This window comes from Musca vetustissima, unplaced genomic scaffold (assembly GCF_032173495.1).
Source record: "Musca vetustissima isolate MV318-11 ecotype Yass unplaced genomic scaffold, APGP_CSIRO_Mvet_v1 utg755, whole genome shotgun sequence".
Lineage (NCBI taxonomy): Eukaryota > Metazoa > Arthropoda > Insecta > Diptera > Muscidae > Musca > Musca vetustissima.
Window position 1 is genome coordinate 196,341 of NW_026878823.1, and position 18,671 is coordinate 215,011.

An 18,671-nucleotide genomic window follows, 5' to 3' on the forward strand; every position below is an offset into this window, starting at 1 on the left:
AGCCTAAATAACTCAGTACCGACTGGTGTCGTTGAATTGACAACAAGTCACGCTCCGTCGTCATCCTGCGATCTTGGGCAACCATCTCCCACAGATGTGGTTGTCTTGGAGTATGCACCGAAGAAGATAAACCTCGACCCAATTTTCCGAGATAGGTGGGACACTCAAATTCCGAATAATAGAACCGTCTAAGAATGCCGAAGGAGCAAAGAGACTGATGTTCAAAATGAACAAGGATATTGCTATGTTCGCAACAATAAAGTATCAGTTATATGGGACACAAAGGCGGAAACTGGCCAGGATGAAGCGGAGAAACAAGTGGGAACAGAAATTGATGCCTAGAATAATAAGCCTGACCTACTCTACTGTACTTTTTCGGAAGCGACGTAGAGGATTAGGTCTCCAGAAGAGCGGACGAATGTCAAACCTACAAAAATTAAAAAGAGCTTCTGTTGACGAAGCTAGTCAAGAAGACGAGCATTACATCGGATTCTTTCCCAAAAACCGGGAATCCCAATATTACTAACTAGATTTTACAAAAGAGGAAAAGGGTAGCAAAATTTGGTAAGGAGACCCATCACTTGTGAAGGCAGCTATCCAAGCTGCGAGTTCAAATTGAATATTTTAATGCTAGTATAGTATCAAATAGAAGTCTTGAAGTCTTTGATTCGAAGAACCAAACACTGCTGGCGAAGAAGTGTAAGGTCTTCCAATGGGGAGGTGAACAAACAAGGGACTATCGTTGTGGTAAGCTAAGATAGACCTTTCGGATGGCAAATCTGGCCAAGATTAATGGTAAGGCGCACTACGTGTCCAACTCTGTATAATTCAAGATTGAGAAGGCAAGTATTGGAGATAAGAAAGCCACAAAAAGTAGCGAGGGAGAACCACCAAGCAACAAATGTGAGACAGCCGAGGAGAAGATGACCAAATTGCAAGAATATCATTTATTGGATTTAGGTCACCCAGACAAAACGCCATCGGAGTGAGATAGCAGCAATGGTTCTGATGTAAAAAAAGCATCATATTACCAGCTGTCATCTCGGACGGTTAAAAACAAGGTCTTTGTATAAAACCATGTTAAAACAACAAAGATTTAAGTTCGATCCTCTTAAAGACTCTCAAGTTTGCAAACTCGCAACAATAGAGAATCAGTTATCTGGGGCTCAATGGCGGAAACTGGTCAGGATGAACCGGAGAAACAAGTGGGAACAGCAAATTGATGACTAGAATAATAAGCCTGATCTTTCCGGAAGCGACAAAGAGGATTAGATCTCCAAAAGAGCGGACGAATGTCAAACCCCTAAAAACGGAAAAGAAAATTTTGTTAGACTTTGAATGTACCTAATCGTCAAAATACCAACAAATAGATGTACTGTTTGTTATATAGGGGCTGACACTTAAAATTTCTTACAAGATTTTAAACGCAATGGGAATCCAATATTTCGATATTTTCTACCCAATAAAAATTCCATATATAAAATTACAGCACATTTGACTGAAAAACATTCCTAAAATACCAAAATGTGGACCAATATTGAAAAATTTTTTATTTCGATATTTTCTACCCAATGAAAATCCCATATATAAAACCAGTAAGGACGGGGCCGGCTATATGATACCCTTCGCCACTTTGGGTATATTCAACAGATGAATCCTAACAGACGTCGCATGTTCAAAATGAAATTGGTTCCATAAACATGTCATTCTGCAACCTATACTAATTTTTTCATTTGGTCAGATATAGAAGCTATGTCTAAATCTGAACCGATTTCGACGTGGAACTTTGGTGCACCATTTACATAAAATCGGACGAAACTATATATGGGAGCTATATCTAAATCTGAACCGATTTTCAGGAAACTCAGCACACATCATTCTAGACCTAATTCATTACACTGTGCCAAATGTTGAGCTAATCGAATGATATATGGACTTTGATGCACCAATTACCTTTAATAGGACGAAAATATATATGGGAGCTATATCTAAATCTGAACCATTTTCATGAAACTTAGCACACACCATTCTAGGCTTAATTCAGAACTCTATGCTAAATTTTGTGCAAATCAAAACATATATAGGGACTTCGGTGGACCATTTACATTAAATCGGACGAAAATATATATGGGAGCTATATCTAAATCTGAACAGATTTTCAGGAAACTTAACACACATCATTCTATACTTCATTCATTACGCTGTGCCAAATTTCGGGCAAATCGAAAGATATATAGGGACTTTGGTGGAGCTTTTACATTAAATCGGACGAAAATATATATAGGAACCGATTTTCACCAAACTCAGCACACATCATTCTGCACTTAATACAGAACGCTCTGCCAAATTTCGGGCAAATTGAATGATATATAGGGACTTTGGTGCACCATTTACGTAAAATCGGGCGAAACTATATATGGAAGCTATATCTAAATCTTAACCGATTTTCACGAAACTTAGCACACATCATTCTAGACTTAATTGAATACGGTATGCTAAATTTCGTGTAAATCGAAAGATATATAGGGACTTTGTTGGACCATTTACATAAAATCGGACGAACCGATTTTAATGAAACTCAGCGTAAACCGACTCAGAAACTGATTCTATGCATATTATCAAAAGGAACCATGTCTATCTCGTTTCCTTTTGCCTGTTACAAACATATGCACAAAGACTGTACCACAGTGTGGTGAAGGGTATAATTACACCCCATTTGATTCCTAAAAACCAAAATGTGGACCAATATTGAACAATTTTTGTACCCTCTGACTTATGGCTAATGATACGGCATAAATTTGCCTCATCGAAATATTGATTTTAGGCCACATGTTTCATTGGTTCAAAACCGTTTCCGACAATTTGGAGTTAATTTACAAATGTTCGTCTGTCTGGCCGGCTGGGGGGGACAACCGATTCCACCCAAACTTTGAACATCGTAATAATTTCTTCCAAATTAAGTTCAAATTCGAAAAGGAGGAATATTGGTTCACTCTTTCTGGCACCCTTCCTAAAAATGGTCAGTGTTGTGCAGAAAATACATTTTATAATATCATGCAAACGGATCATCCGATTTCAACCAAACTTTGCAAAACCTCTTATCTTTACCAAGACTAGATCAAATCCGAAGATGGGATTCATTGGCTCACTACATCTGGTTCAGATTTTTCAATATTTACAAATCCAATTTATAAATCCAATGGAATGTTCGATTAGATCCAAACTGTGCACATCGTAACATTTCTCGAATTAAGTTCGAATATGGGGAAATTCGGTCCACTAATTTTGCTTCCTCCTTCACAATTGGTCGAAATTTTGAAAATTTGTTAATCCAATTCGAAATTTAATGCGAAATATGTACATCGTAATATTTTTTCAAACTTAATTGAATTTGGAATATGGGACCCATCGGTATACTACTACTGGTACCTCCCATACAAAATGGTCAGAATCCGTAATATGGGGTTATACCAAAACGTGGACTGAAATACCTCTTTTTCAATACCAAACATACAAGAAGTAATAGCAATGTATGTGCAATACCTAGATAGAATGGGACCTTTATATTAGGTTGGGGAAGAAGAAATCCATTAGGCCGGTCGTCGAAAATTTCGATAAAATCGGAGAAATCATCGAAGTTGATCGGCCTGTTAACAGTCGCAACATCGCACAGGAGCTAAAAATCGACCATAAAACTGATTTAAACCATTTAAACGAAGTTGGATTGAAAAAGAAGTTCGATGTTTGGGTGCCACACCAATTAACAGAAAAAAACCAGTAAGGAAAGTAGTAAAGTCGGACGGGGCCGACTATATGATACCTTTCACCACTATGGGTATATTAAACAGTACCATTAACCTGAAATTGGATGAACTAAAATATGTAATACTTATCTAAATATGAATCGACTAAGATCAATCCATAAACATGTCATTCGTTTGTTACGCTATTCTATGCTAAGTTTTGTACGATGTGCAAAATTTCATGTCAATCTGAAAAACATAAGGAGTTTAATGCACCATTTACTTAAAATCAGTGGAAAATATATATGGTAGCTATATCCAAATATCAACCGATTTCTTGCCACTTGTCACAGGTTAGGTTATACTAATTTCTGTACGTTTTGTTCCTATCAGCCATATATTGGTTCCTTGGTGCGTCAATTACTTAAAATCAATCGATAATATATAAAGTAGCTATATCTAAATCTGGATCTATTTTCACGAAACTTGATAAACGTCATACCAAATTTCGTGCAAATCGAAATATATATAGGGACTTTGGTGTACCAATTACATAAAATCTGATGAAACCATATATGGGAGTTATATCTAAATCTGGACTGATTTTCACGAAACTTGGCAGACGTCACTCTAGGCTCAATTCAGTACATCGTGCTAAATTTCGTCCAAATCTAAAGATATATAGGGACTTTGGTGCACCATTTACATAAAATCGGACAAAACTATATATGGGAGCAGTATATAAATATGGACCGATTTTCATGAAACTTGGCAGACGTCACTCTAGGCTCAATTCAGTACGATACACCAAATTTAGTGCAAATCGAAAGATATATAGGGCCTTTCGTACACCATTTACATAAAATCGGACAAAACTATATATGGGAGCTATATCTAAATCTGGACCGATTTTCACGAAACTTAGCACTTATCATTCTGGACCTAATTCAGTAGGCTATACCAAATTTCGTGCAAATCGAAAGATATATAGGGACTTTGGTGCACCATTTGCATAAAATCGGCCGAAACTATATATGGGAGCTATATCGAAATCTGAACCGATTTTCCCAAAACTCACCACACATCATTCTAGACTCAATTCAGTACGCTGAGTCAAATTTCGTCCAAATCGAAAGATATATAGCCACTTTTGTGCACCATTTACCTTAAATCGGACGAAAATATATATGGGAGCTATATCTAAATCTGAACCGATTTTTCCCAATTTCAATAGGGTTCGTCCTTGGGCCAAATAAATGAGCTGCGCCAAATTTCATCCAATTCGAATCAAAACTGCGACCAGTACTTTGTTTACAATTTAACATGGACAGACGGACGGACATGCATAAATCGACTCAGAAAGTGATTCTATACATATTCTAAAAAGGAACCATGGGTCTGTCTCGATTATTTTTGCCTTTTACAAACATATGCACAAAGACATAATACCCTGTACCACAGTGTGGTGAAGGGTATAAATAGGATGGATCGAATTTCCACCTGCGAAGCCGTGGCCAAACGGTGACTGGAGATGAGAAATGGGTCACATACGATAACACTTTGCGAAAACGATCGTGGTTAAAAAGCGGTGAAGCACCTCAAACGGAAGGTTTGGTGGGACTAGAATTATTTATTATGGGTTGCTTCCATATGACAGAACGTGTGACTTGCCAGAAACTTCGGGACTTTGGTTGGGAAGTTTTAACGCAGTCCGGACTTGGCACCAAGCGATTATCATCTTTATCTTGCATTGCAAAATTTCTTCAATAATAAAGTTTTTGCAAATAGAGAGCTGGACTTCTATGAGAGAGGCATTATGACGTAACCTTTAAAATGACAACAAATCATACAACAAAACGGTATATATTTGGCCCAAATCGGACATTGCGAAGCATGTCAAATAAAGTCCTATAGTTCATATAAAAATAATTGATTTTTTCCCCAGCTTAAAATGAAGTAAAATCTATGGCATTATAAAATATATTCAAATGTCTACTTATAAAGTGACATTAGAGGACACTCACGTCTTCGAAATATTTTATTAGAACCACTGTACTTTATTGTCCTTCCGGATTTGCATCACAAAAACAAAAAATTTCATTAATCAAAATGCAACAGAATAATGAAATCAATTACCATTTCACCAAAAAATCCGAAACCAGGCCAAGTTTATTATTAACACTTTAGCAATGATTGACAGTTGTGTGTCAAACAGGAACGCTGCCACTACTAACGGGTTCGGGTCGGGTTTCAAACAAAACTCACCCAATGAAATAAAAGTAAAAAATATGTTTACCAATCAAATTAAAATAAAAACGATTCCAACTCCCGCTGGAATAGCCAACACACAAATGAAAAATAAACATTTTAATAAAATTAATTTTATTAATTTTTTAAATCCGTATTTAATAGTTTTTCAAGTGTTCGGTATATTGCCACATAAGGGCACGAATTGTGTTATAAGTTGTGTTCAGAAATTATGGTGTCTGACGGTGCTACTTGCCATCTGGATATTGTGTATTGCAGAAATATGGGTGATAGATGCGACCCTAACACCCATGGAGATATTTTTATATTTTTGCGAACTCTTTTTCTACGGGATTTTGTGTTGCCTTATTTATTGGAATACATTTTTCAATAATGATGCGATCAAGGATATTGGTTTGAGGTTAACACAATTGACGGAACATTTAAAGGAATGCTATACGAAAATGGGTGATGACATTTCTATGGCAAATATTCATTTACGCCTCAAGCGGGAAGTGCAACTGCTAAGTGTGGCCCTAAGTGTTTTTCAAATCGCCTGCATTATCATCAATGCCTTCTACAGGCCAACAATTGGTTGGCGTGTCATACGACCCCTGGTGGCCTATAATTTACCCAATATTTTAATTAGTCTAAATTTATGCCTCTATTGGTTGGTGCTGCGTCTCATTGCCCATCTCATGCAATCGATTAATGATATTTTGGAAATGTTGCCACAGGTTGCAGGAAATTCCGGGAAGAATTTGGTAATAGTCAATCCAACATCCTTGTGGTTCTACAAGGAATTCTATAGCAGTAAAGGCTATCCAAAGTCAAGGCAATTTAATGCACATGAGGTATTTATCGAGGTTCAAGGCATCCATTCGGATTTGTCGGATGTCCTCAGCGATACTGTGGATATTTTTCGTTATATTTTGGTATTGAATTTTTTGGCATCTTTTGTCGTCTTGACAATTGAATTGTTTACGTTATACACTTATTTTGATGATCCTGCGCTGAATGAATTGACACTGGTCATATTCAAGTGTGTATGGTTGATTTTGCACAGTAGTCGAATATTTTTTGTGCTGCTGACACATAATGCCATCACCAGGAAGGTAAGTGGGAAATACAATGTTTAACATACAATAGGTGTCAAAGGTTCTAAGTTCGGCAGGACCGAACAATTTATACCATCACTAGAAGTTGGGTCTTCAAAAAGCGATCGATGTTGGCTATGCCAAAATATGGAACTACATTGACTGCATTCCTCAGAAACCCCATTTGGAAACTGATGATAGTACCGTCAACGTTTTGAATATGAGGTGGGAACTTTTTATGTCAAAAGTCGTATCTATTAAAAAAAAATATGATTATAACCTTCGATGTAGAAGAGGGTCCAATCCTTATGGCTAGTGTTGGTTTTAGACCCCATGTTTCTTTGGAACAAATCCGACAAATCGGCCAATTTGGAGTCGATTTACAATTGTCCGATCGTCCGTCTATCTAGCTGGTGCCCACGATAACTCTTGTTACTCCCTTCGATTTCATCCATTCTTTGCATATCGTAATATTTCTTCCAATCTTAAATCAAGTTTCAGGATTGGGAATATCGGCCCACTCCTTCTGGTAACTTCCACAAAAATGTTCAACATTTTGTTGAAATTTAATTTTGTAATATCGTGCGAACGAACAATCCGATTTCATATCCAAATTATGCATAACCTAATATTTTACAAAGCTTCTATACATTTAGAAGATGGGACATATTAGGCCATTCCTTCTATTACCTGCCCCGCAAGGTGTTATTTTCTCATTTTTATAAATGTCGAATGGAATGTCCGATCGTAATATATTTCCAATCCTAGATCAAGGATGAGACCCTTCGGCCCAGGCCTTTGAGTACCTCCCCCACAAAAGTTCAATTTTTTCATTTTTTTTTAAATCCAATATTTAACCCAAATCAGCACATTGTCGAATTTTAACCAACTCTAAATCGAGTACGGAGATGGGACCCATTGGTCTATTCCCTCTGATATCTCCCCCACGAAGTGTCATCATTTTGAAAATTTATTAATCGAGTAACAATCGTATCGGAATATCCGATTTGATACAAAATACGCACATCGTATTATTTCTTTCGAACTTGAATCAAGTTTGAAGATGGGACCCATCGATCCACTTTTTCTAACACCTCCTTCACAAAATGGTCTTTTTTTTTTGGCTGAAAATTATTTTAAAATGTCATGCGAACGAACTCTCCGATTTGAACCAAGATTTGCAGAACCTATTAAAATGGGGTTTACCGGTCTACTCCATCTATTACCTCACCCACAAGGGGTCATTATTTTGCTGAGTTGTAAATCTTATATGAATGGAACGGAATTCCGAAGATGGGATCCATCTTTCCACTCCTTTTGGTACCATCCAGTACCTCCCCGACAAAGCGACAATATTTTAAAGACTTGTAAATCTCATATAAAAAGAATGGAATTTCTAATCAAGTCCGAAGATAGGGTCCATCGGTCCACTCACTACCTCTGGTATCACCTCCCCAGAAAGTGTCTCAATTTTTTATATGTTTTTGTATCCATAATGAAACGGCGAATGGAATATTCGATTCTGTCCAAACTCGGCACTTAGTATTATTCTTAAAAACTCTAAACAAAGTCAGAAAATGAGGGTATATATCTGTCGGCAACACAGACTGATACATTTTTAATTTTTTTTTGTAGAATATTTGGGGCCAAACTAATAAAAAAAGTTACGACAAACTGTCACCTTGTCTAAATCTTCGTTCGGTATTGAAGAGCTCCGAGAGCTTCTTTTCTAACTGCTGACCTTGTGCCAGTTAAAGTTATCCTGCATAGCCGTATTAATTTTGCCGGAATGCCGAACGCAGACATGGTTTTGAACACCTCTTATCTAATTGGGTTGCCGAATACGGCGACGAATAGGTGGAATGTGTCGATGTTTTTTTCGTGGGTCTTTCCCAGGAATTGGCACAGAGTGAAAACCTGGTCAACAGTGACTTTAGCAGGCCTGAAGCCGTATTGGTATGGTCCATTATGGTCCAATTGACCATTGGCTTCCCCGAATTGGCTGTAATTTAGTATTTTTACTTCTCATTGGGTAACAATCCACCTACGTTTTCCACCGAATTGTGTGTAATTTGGGGTTTTAAGTTTTCATAGGTCGCAAAGCGAACTTAACCATCAACAAGTGAAAAAGCGTTAAGTTCGGCCAGGCCGAACTTTGGATAGCCTCCGTCATAGATATACTGACAGGTACTTGCAATGAAAATATAGGGAAAATACCAAACCTATACCTATACCTACATTTCTACAAACCTATTATGTAAACCATACACTTTGACACGATGAAAACGTCCCTCATCGAAATATATTTGTTTTAGACCCCATGTTTCTTTGGACAAAATCCGTTTCAGAAAATTTTGTATTCATCCAAACTTTGCCCATCTTACTATTTCTTCTAAATTTAGTTCAATTTCGAAGATGGGGCATATCGGTCCACTCCTTCTGGTACCTCCCATACAGGGGCTAGGTCTAAATGCGGGTTATAGCTCATTATCGAACCTTATGTTCTAGTTTTTTATCTTCATATCTTCCGCAGGTGAAAAGATTACAATAGAGTCTTAGAACCAAACCCAAAACACAGAACAAATCAGATAACGATTTAATATAAAAAATGGGGTTATATGGGGACTACCCCAAAAATGGGGGCGAATATAAATAATTTTTGGTGGAGAGATTTGTTACCATATACGACTACAAAATACCAAATTGCAGCTAATTCGGTTGAAAAATGCGCTCAAGAACCCCAAAATACCGAAAATTGGGGGTACCCTTATATGGGGGCTACCCGAAAAAATTGACCTATGTTCATAATTTTTTGTGGAGATATTTGGAACCTATTGAGATCTCAAAATACTAAATTACAGCCAATTCGGTGGCAAAATACGATCAAGACCCCCAAAATACTGAAAATTAGGAGTTAACGTTATAAGGGGGCTACCAGAAAACGTGAGCCTATATTTATACTTTTTTGTGGAGACATTTAGTACCCAATATGAACCCAATATACTAAATTTCAGTGAATTCGGTTGAAAAACGCGCTCAAGAACCCCAAAATACCGAAAATTGAGGGGTACCCTTATATGGGAGCTATGCCTAAACGTGGACCGATATATCCTATCTTCGAACTTGCATGCAGACAAAAGACAACCCTATGCAAAATTTGAGCACCCTATCCCAATTCCTTCAGAAGATAGCGTGATTTCAACAGACGGACGGACATGGCTAGATCGTCTTAAAATTTTACCCTGATCAAGAATATAAATACTTTATAGGGTCGAAAATGAATATTTCGATGAGCTACAAACGGAATGACAAAATTAATAAATCCTCCATACTATGGTGGAGGGTATAAAAATGATATCGATATGGGCTTCATTTTTATACCCTTCACCACACTGTGGTACAGGGATAGACACATGGTTCCTTTTGAGAATATGCATAGAATCACTTTCTAAGTCGATTTATGCATGTCCGTCCGTCTGTCTGTCTGTCCATGTTAAATTGTAAACAAAGTACAGGTCGCATTTATGATCCGAATTGGATGAAATTTGGCATAGGTCACTTATTCGGCCCAAGGACGAACCCTATTGAAATTGGAAAAAATCGGTTCAGATTTAGATATAGCTCCCATATATATATTTAACCGATTTAATGTAAAATGTCCCTATATATCTTTCGATTTGCACGAAATTTGGTACAGCCTAATCATTTAGGTCAACAATGATGTCTGCCAAGTTTCGTGAAAATCGGTCCAGATTTAGATATAACTCCCATATATAGTTTCGTCCGATTTCATGTAAATGGTGCCCCAAAGTCCCTATATATATTTTGATTTGCACGAAATTTGGCATAACGTACTGAATTAAGCCTAGAGTGATGTCTGCCAAGTTTCGAGAAAATCGGTCAGATTTAGATATAGCTCCCATATATAGTTTCGTCCGATTTCATGTAAATGGTGCCCCAAAGTCCCTATATATCTTTTGATTTGCACGAAATTTGGCACAACGTACTGAATTAAGCCTAGAGTGATGTCTGCCACGTTTCGAGAAAATCGGTCCAGCTTTAGATATATCTACCATATATAGTTTCGTCCGATTTCATGTAAATGGTGCCCCATAGTCCCTTTATGTCTTTCGATTTGCACGAAATTTGGCATAACGTAATGAATAAAGCCTAGAGTGATGTCTGCCAAGTTTCGAGAAAATTCGTCCTGATTTAGATATAGCTTCCATATATAGTTTCGTCCGATTTCATGTAAATGGTGCCCCAAAGTCCCTTTATGTCTTTCGATTTGCACGAAATTTGGCATAACGTACTGAATTAAGCTTAGAGTGATGTCTGCCAAGTTTCGGTTCAGATTTAGATATAGGTCCCATATATAGTTTCGTACGATTTCATGTAAATGGTGCATCACATATACCTTGAGATTTGCACGAAATTTGGCATAACATACTGAATTGAGCCTAATTACGTAGTTGGGTTTTTAGAAGTACAGACATAGCCCAACGGATGACCTAATTATATTTGTTTGAAGTCGATTTACATACTTTATGGATAGATCTTGGTAGATTCACATTTAGATAAATATCACATATTTTATTTCATCCAATTTCATGTTAATAATCCTGTTTAATATACCCATAGTGGTGAAGGGTATCATATAGTCGGCCCCGTCCGACTTTACTACTTTCCTTACTGGTTACGATAGCCAATTGGCTCAAATTTGGTTCTTAAATCTTCATAACAATAATTTACCATAGAATAACAATAATTTACCATGGATATAAAAAGTTCGGAACGGCCGAACCTAGCCGCATTTTTACTTGCTAATCTAATATTCTTTCTCTTTTTGCAGAAATGTCAAATGCTATATATTCTCAATGCTATGCCGGTGGATATATTCGAATCGGAAAATGATATTAATAAATTTTTGCTGCAAATTATGGTACGGAAACATACCGAGTCGGCTTGCGGAATTGTCGATTTGGATTTAATGTTTGTATTGGGGGTAAGGATAATTGAAAATAGAAACATATTGAATTTTTGTATAAAAAAGTATATTTTTGTTTGTTTTACATTACAGATCCTCAATGCTTTGGCTATATACATAATATTTCTCATACAGAGCGATTTGGGTAATTCATCGCTTAACGATACGCTTTTTAATACAACTGTGAATTATATGTAAAAGAATAACAACAACAAAACGCTTGCAGTTACTATCCCCCATTCAGGAAAATATGCCTTCTTTTGTCATCACGTGCCCGCCTATTGTTTTTAAATCAGAAAGGATAATAACAATAACGAACATATATTTCTAAAAACAATAGAATCAATTAGTATTGAAAATTGTTATCATCGAATCGAATATCTAATAAATACATTTGTGCAAGGGTATAAAAGTCCTGGCTATCCTGATAATGATTTTAGTTTCAATTTCTTCGTTACATTCGGTGGTAGTAGTTTTGAAGAAAAAAATGTATCCTTTATTGCGTCAAAAATTATTACAGCTAATAAAATATTTGAAAATCTGCTGGTGTATATTATTTAAACGTTTTCCGAAATCCTTTTGGTATGGTGTTCGTATTGCTTCGTGTTATGGATATCGGCGATTTTTTGTATTCCTTCAGGATATGGCTGAAGAGACTGGCATATTGGCATTTAAATTAATGATTAATCGGAATTTACATATCCTGGAAAGGTAAGACGGGGTTTCAGATCGAACATTATTATATCAAACTAATTGGATTTTTGGTGGAGATTGGAGGTGTGATATTTAACTAATCTTTCGTCATGGGTGTTAGGGCCATATCTACAGAATTTTGACAAAATATCCTCTTTCCCTTTCCCAGAATCTTTTGGCTCCTTACATTTATCGGTTCGATATATGGCGCTTTGTGGATAACGAATTTGCAAATTTATCGCTTTTTAAAATCACCCACAGTGATATCGGTGGATCGCAATTATCGTGATTGGATCGGTTATATGCCGGCAATAACACTGTGTTATTACGATCACATCGATTCGTATAAGGCAAATGAATTCATATTGGAAAATTGGAATGTCTCGATTGTGGATGAAGATTATTTCTATTATATGGATTTTTTGTATGCTGTGGTGAATGCCAGTGCCAGTAATTATATGGATTTGGCAAAATTTGCCAAATTTGTGGATTTGTATGCATTAATTCAGGCCATAGACAGGCCATTTGAACAAATTATCAACACGTATGAAGGGAATTTTGAGGTGCCCGTGAAATCCGTGATGACCGAAAGGGGTTCTTGCTACGTTATTAACTCATCAATGGGTGAGGTGTTGGCGGGGAAGTAAGTAGTTTTGGGGAAGGGGTGTATTTTTTGAGATAATATATTTTGTCGTTCTTTTATTTAGTGTCAAAACAGATTCTCTCACCTTTGATGATCTGAAACAGCCTCCAAAGTGTCATTTTGGCAAACAACAATGTTTCATAAAAGTTGATCTCTTGGAGAGTACCGGAACGGTAGGTAGAATGTTTTTTTTGTATTATATTTTTATGTTAAGTTTTTAAATTGTAATATTTTCTTAACAGGTTGATGTCCACTCACCCTTTGAAATCTCATCAACTGATGCCAGTAATATTCCATTACATAAATCGGATGAAATTATTGCCTCCTATAAAGTATTGGAAACAGTGTAAGGCTTTTTGAAGACGTTGATTTATTTGTCCGACCTTTACAGAGCTATGGGCGTGGATTTTTAAAGAATATTTTCCACAAGATTATCACAGCTATAGGCTTGGCTTTTTAAAGAATATTTTCCACAAAATTATCACAGCTATATACATGGATTTTTAAAAAATATTTTCTCTCAGATTATCACAGCTATAGGCCTGGATTTTTAAAGAATATTTCCCTCAGACCAGGCAGGATTTAGGTGGGGATTTTTAAAGAATATTTCTCTCAGATTATCACAGCTATAGGCGTGGATTTTTTAAAAAAACATTTTCTCTGAGATTATCACAACTATAGGCGTGGATTTTTAAAGAATATTTCCCACAAGATTATCACAGCTATAGGCGTGGATTTTTAAAAATATTTTCTCTGAGATTATCACATCTAAAAAAATATTTTCTATCAGATTATTACAGCTATAGGGGTGGATTTTTAATAAAATATTTTCTCTCAGATTATTACAGCTATAGGCGTTGATTTTTTAAATATATTTTCTCTCAGATTATCACAGCTATAGGCGTGGACTTTTAAAAAATATTTTCTCTCAGATTATCACAGCTATAGCGTGGATTTTTAAAAAAATATTTTCCCTCAGATTATCACAGCTATAGGCGTGGATTTTTTAAAAAAAATTTCTCTGAGATTATCACAGCTATAGGCGTGGATTTTTAAAGAATATTTACCACCAGATTATCACAGCTATAGGCGTGGATTTTTAAAGAATATTTCCCACCAGATTATCACAGCTATAGGCGTGGATTTTTAAAGAATATTTCCCACTAGATTATCACAGCTATAGGCGTGGATTTTTAAAGAATATTTCCCACAAGATTATCACAGCTATAGGCGTGGATTTTTAAAGAATATTTTCTCTCAGATTATGGATTTTTAAAGAATATTTCCCACCAGATTATCACAGCTATAGGCGTGGATTTTTAAAGAATATTTCCCACCAGATTATCACAGCTATAGGCGTGGATTTTTAAAGAATATTTCCCACCAGATTATCACAGCTATAGGCGTGGATTTTTAAAAAATATTTTCTCTGAGATTATCACAGCTATAGGCGCGGATTTTTAAAAAATATTTTCTCTGAGATTATCACAGCTATAGGGGCGGATTTTTAAAAAATATTTTCTCTGAGATTATCACAGCTATAGGCGTGGATTTTTAAAGAATATTTTCTCTCAGATTATCACAGCTATAGGCGTGGATTTTTAAAAAACATTTTCTCTGAGATTATCACAACTATAGGCGTGGATTTTTAAAGAATATTTCCCACAAGATTATCACAGCTATAGGCGTGGATTTTTAAAAATATTTTCTCTGAGATTATCACATCTAAAAAAAATATTTTCTATCAGATTATTACAGCTATAGGGGTGGATTTTTAATAAAATATTTTCTCTCAGATTATTACAGCAGCTAGCTAGGCGTTGATTTTTTAAATATATTTTCTCTCAGATTATCACAGCTATAGGCGTGGACTTTTAAAAAATATTTTCTCTCAGATTATCACAGCTATAGCGTGGATTTTTAAAAAAATATTTTCCCTCAGATTATCACAGCTATAGGCGTGGATTTTTTAAAAAAAATTTCTCTGAGATTATCACAGCTATAGGCGTGGATTTTTAAAGAATATTTCCCACCAGATTATCACAGCTATAGGCGTGGATTTTTAAAGAATATTTCCCACTAGATTATCACAGCTATAGGCGTGGATTTTTAAAGAATATTTCCCACCAGATTATCACAGCTATAGGCGTGGATTTTTAAAGAATATTTCCCACCAGATTATCAAAGCTATAGGCGTGGATTTTTAAAGAATATTTCCCACCAGATTATCACAGCTATAGGCGTGGATTTTTAAAGAATATTTTCTCTCAGATTATCACAGCTATGGGCATGGATTTTTAAAGAATATTTTCTCTCAGATTATCACAGTTATAGGCGTGGATTTTTTAAAAAAAATATTTTCTCTGAGATTATCACAGCTATAAGTGTGGATTTTTAATAAAATATTTTCTCTGAGATTATCACAGCTATAGGCGTGGATTTTTTTAAAAAAATATTTCCCACAAGATTATCATTTGGAATAATCTCCTGTCTTTTTCTCAGAGCTTCTGCAAATCTAAGAGACCTAACGAGAGATCAGCGCAAATGTGTTTTCCACGATGAAGAGACCTCCGATCTGAAGGTAATTTTCGTACCTATTAAAATTCGTAAGGAAAATATTTTAAATCCCCCGTCTCTTTAGATTTACAGTAAAACCGTGTGCCTGGCAAAATGTCGCGCTACCATGGCGGTGGAAATGTGCAATTGTGTACCGTTCTTTTATACGTTTCTGGGTAAATTTATTTAAATTGAAGTAATTAAAAATGTAATTATTTAAAAAAATAACTTGCAGAGGGTCCTAGTTGCAATCCAGCTGGATTTGAATGCTTACTCGACTTCAAGTGGCCGGTGTGGGCTCTGCACATTTGTAAATGTCCAAGCACTTGCATTGAAATGGAATATACCCTGCATACGACAAAGAAAAGCTCATGGGGTGGTAGTACATTAGATGAAACTAAGACCGATGTGGTCACCTCAAGTTTTCGATGGGATCTAATACCACCAAAGGTGCGAATGCGACGTGATGTTGTGTTTAGTTTTGAGGATTTATTGGGTAAGACGAAATTCATTTTCTAAAATTTCTAGAATATAAAAAAAAAATTTCCATTTTAAGTTTCCTTTGGCGGTACCATGGCCTTATTTTTGGGCATCAGTTTTATCACGGTTATTGGCTTCATTTACTCATTGGTTCGCCATCTTTCGTGGGATTTTTATCATTTGATGAAATGGATTTATGCAACATGCTTTCGATATCGAAGGAATTTCCAAAATCGTCGTCAATTGCAAGTGTTGCAACAACGCCATCTTGTGGCGGTGATACCAAAAAGAATGTCACTGGTCGATAGCATTAAAAAGAGACGTGAATTATTGTTGAAATTACGTTGCAAAGATTCAGATGGAGCTTTGGCTGTGGAAAATCTTGAAGATGATGCTAATGTGGAGAGCAATCCGGGTTCATTGTATGAATTTTTAAATTGAAATATTTGAATTTGTATATGGACAATAAAGGAATTAAAATATTCAGAAGGACAGTAGATCCTTCAAGGTTAAGGGCGACAGTTATAGTTTTTGTTCTTTGGTCTGTTGATATTTAGGTAACTTTCAATGAATATTTCCCACAAGATTATCACAGCTGGATTTTTAAAGAATATTTTCTCCCAGATTATCACAGCTATGGGTGTGGATTTTTAAGGATTATTTTCTCCCTGATTATCACAGCTATAGGCGTGGATTTTTAAGGAATATTTTCTACCAGATTATCACAGCTATAGGTGTGGGTTTTTAAAAAATATTTTATACCAGATTATCACAGCTATAGGCGTGGATTTTTAAAGAATATTTTCTACCAGATTATCACAGCTATAGGCGTGGATTTTTAAAGAATATTTTCTACAGATTATCACAGCTATAGGCGTGGATTTTTTTAAAGAATATTTTCTACCAGATTATCACAGCTATAGGCGTGGATTTTAAAGATTATTTTCTCCCAGATTATCACAGTTATAGGCCTGGATTTTTAAAGAATATTTTCACTCAGATTATCACAGCTATAGGCCTGGATTTTTAAAGAATATTTTCACTCAGATTATCACAGCTATAGGCGTGGATTTTTACAGAATATTTTCTCTCAAATTATCACATCTATAGGCGTGGATTTTTACAGAATATTTTCTCCCAGATTATCACAGCTATAGGCGTGGATTTTTAAAGAATATTTTCTCTCATATTACCACAGCTATGGGCGTGGATTTTTAAAGAATATTTTCTCTCATATTATCACAGCTATAGGCGTGGATTTTTATTAAAGAATATTTTCTCTCATATTACCACAGCTATGGGCGTGGATTTTTAAAGAATATTTTCTACCAGATTACCACAGCTATAGGCGTGGATTTTTAAAGAATATTTTCTACCAGATTACCACAGCTATGGGCGTGGATTTTTAAAGAATATTTTCTACCAGAGTACCACAGCTATGTGCGTGGATTTTTAAAGAATGAACGATTTTGTTACATTTAAAAAATCTTCGAAGTGCCTTTTATTGGCCACCCTCGCGATGCCGCATGATAATACCTTGCCTGTAGTAAATCAGCCCAACACCATCTAGCCACCCAAAGCGTAGTGGCTAAATGAGAACTTAACTAAGTTTAGTTAGTGAGCAGCGTTCAGAGAAAACGGTTCTATTGACGGATAACATCTAACTGAAAACCAAAGCAAAAAGAATAATAAAGAAAATATTAAATCAAAAATAAAGAAGAATAAAAATCTTAATACGCTCTTCATGAACTAGTTTATAAAGTGGTTAAATCAAATAAAAAAAAATAATTATCTTTCAAATAGAAACACAAATTTAAACAAATGTTTCCCTTGAAACATTGTTGCCAGTAATCCCCCTGAAAAAAATAATCGGTGGGGTGGAGTAATTTTCCTACTTATCTCTGTGACACTTTTTTCGTTTTTTATGAAGATAAGATAAAATTCAAGATTTTGTTTTGATCGGGATGACATATGTCATTGTTTAGTTTCAACGGATGCCGAAGAGCATCACTGCATCATATAATCGCTGGTACCATATCAGTTCTAAAACACACGGTACTTGAATATATACACGGAATGCGTGTCATTAACGGAAAAAATTATGGTTAATACATAGACTGTACTTGATAAACGTGTTCGAAGTTGCAACGCGTTTACGATTACGATCATTTTGGGTTTGTGGTTAAAATTTAAAAAAGAATAAGAAAAAATATAAGTGAGAAGAA

The 18,671-nt window shown here is 35.7% G+C and overlaps 2 protein-coding genes across 2 annotated transcripts; both read left to right on the forward strand.

Annotated features, from left to right (window-relative positions):
* Window positions 1-6,454: 6,454 nt before the first annotated feature.
* LOC133323590 (putative gustatory receptor 59e) lies at window positions 6,455-12,272 on the forward strand. Its single transcript, XM_061532505.1, has 3 exons — window positions 6,455-7,105; window positions 11,940-12,092; window positions 12,168-12,272. The coding sequence occupies exons 1-3, from the start codon at window positions 6,455-6,457 to the stop codon at window positions 12,270-12,272; spliced, it is 909 nt and encodes a 302-aa protein (XP_061388489.1).
* Window positions 12,273-12,717: 445 nt separating this feature from the next.
* Window positions 12,718-16,887, forward strand: LOC133323591 (acid-sensing ion channel 5). Its single transcript, XM_061532506.1, has 8 exons — window positions 12,718-12,785; window positions 12,937-13,398; window positions 13,475-13,583; window positions 13,653-13,756; window positions 15,913-15,991; window positions 16,052-16,142; window positions 16,202-16,462; window positions 16,523-16,887. Exons 1-8 carry the CDS (start codon window positions 12,718-12,720, stop codon window positions 16,885-16,887), a joined length of 1,539 nt encoding a protein of 512 aa, XP_061388490.1.
* Window positions 16,888-18,671: the final 1,784 nt, after the last annotated feature.

Bases quoted from the DNA above. Each gene is read 5' to 3' on its own strand.
- LOC133323591 (XM_061532506.1), top strand. From the start codon at position 12,718: ATGGCTGAAGAGACTGGCATATTGGCATTTAAATTAATGATTAATCGG. The intron at 12,786-12,936 runs GTAAGACGGGGT...TCCCTTTCCCAG, and splicing joins AATTTACATATCCTGGAAAG to AATCTTTTGGCTCCTTACAT. The intron at 16,463-16,522 runs GTAAGACGAAAT...TTCCATTTTAAG, and splicing joins TAGTTTTGAGGATTTATTGG to TTTCCTTTGGCGGTACCATG.
- LOC133323590 (XM_061532505.1), top strand. From the start codon at position 6,455: ATGGGTGATGACATTTCTATGGCAAATATTCATTTACGCCTCAAGCGG. The intron at 7,106-11,939 runs GTAAGTGGGAAA...CTCTTTTTGCAG, and splicing joins ATAATGCCATCACCAGGAAG to AAATGTCAAATGCTATATAT. The intron at 12,093-12,167 runs GTAAGGATAATT...TTTACATTACAG, and splicing joins ATTTAATGTTTGTATTGGGG to ATCCTCAATGCTTTGGCTAT.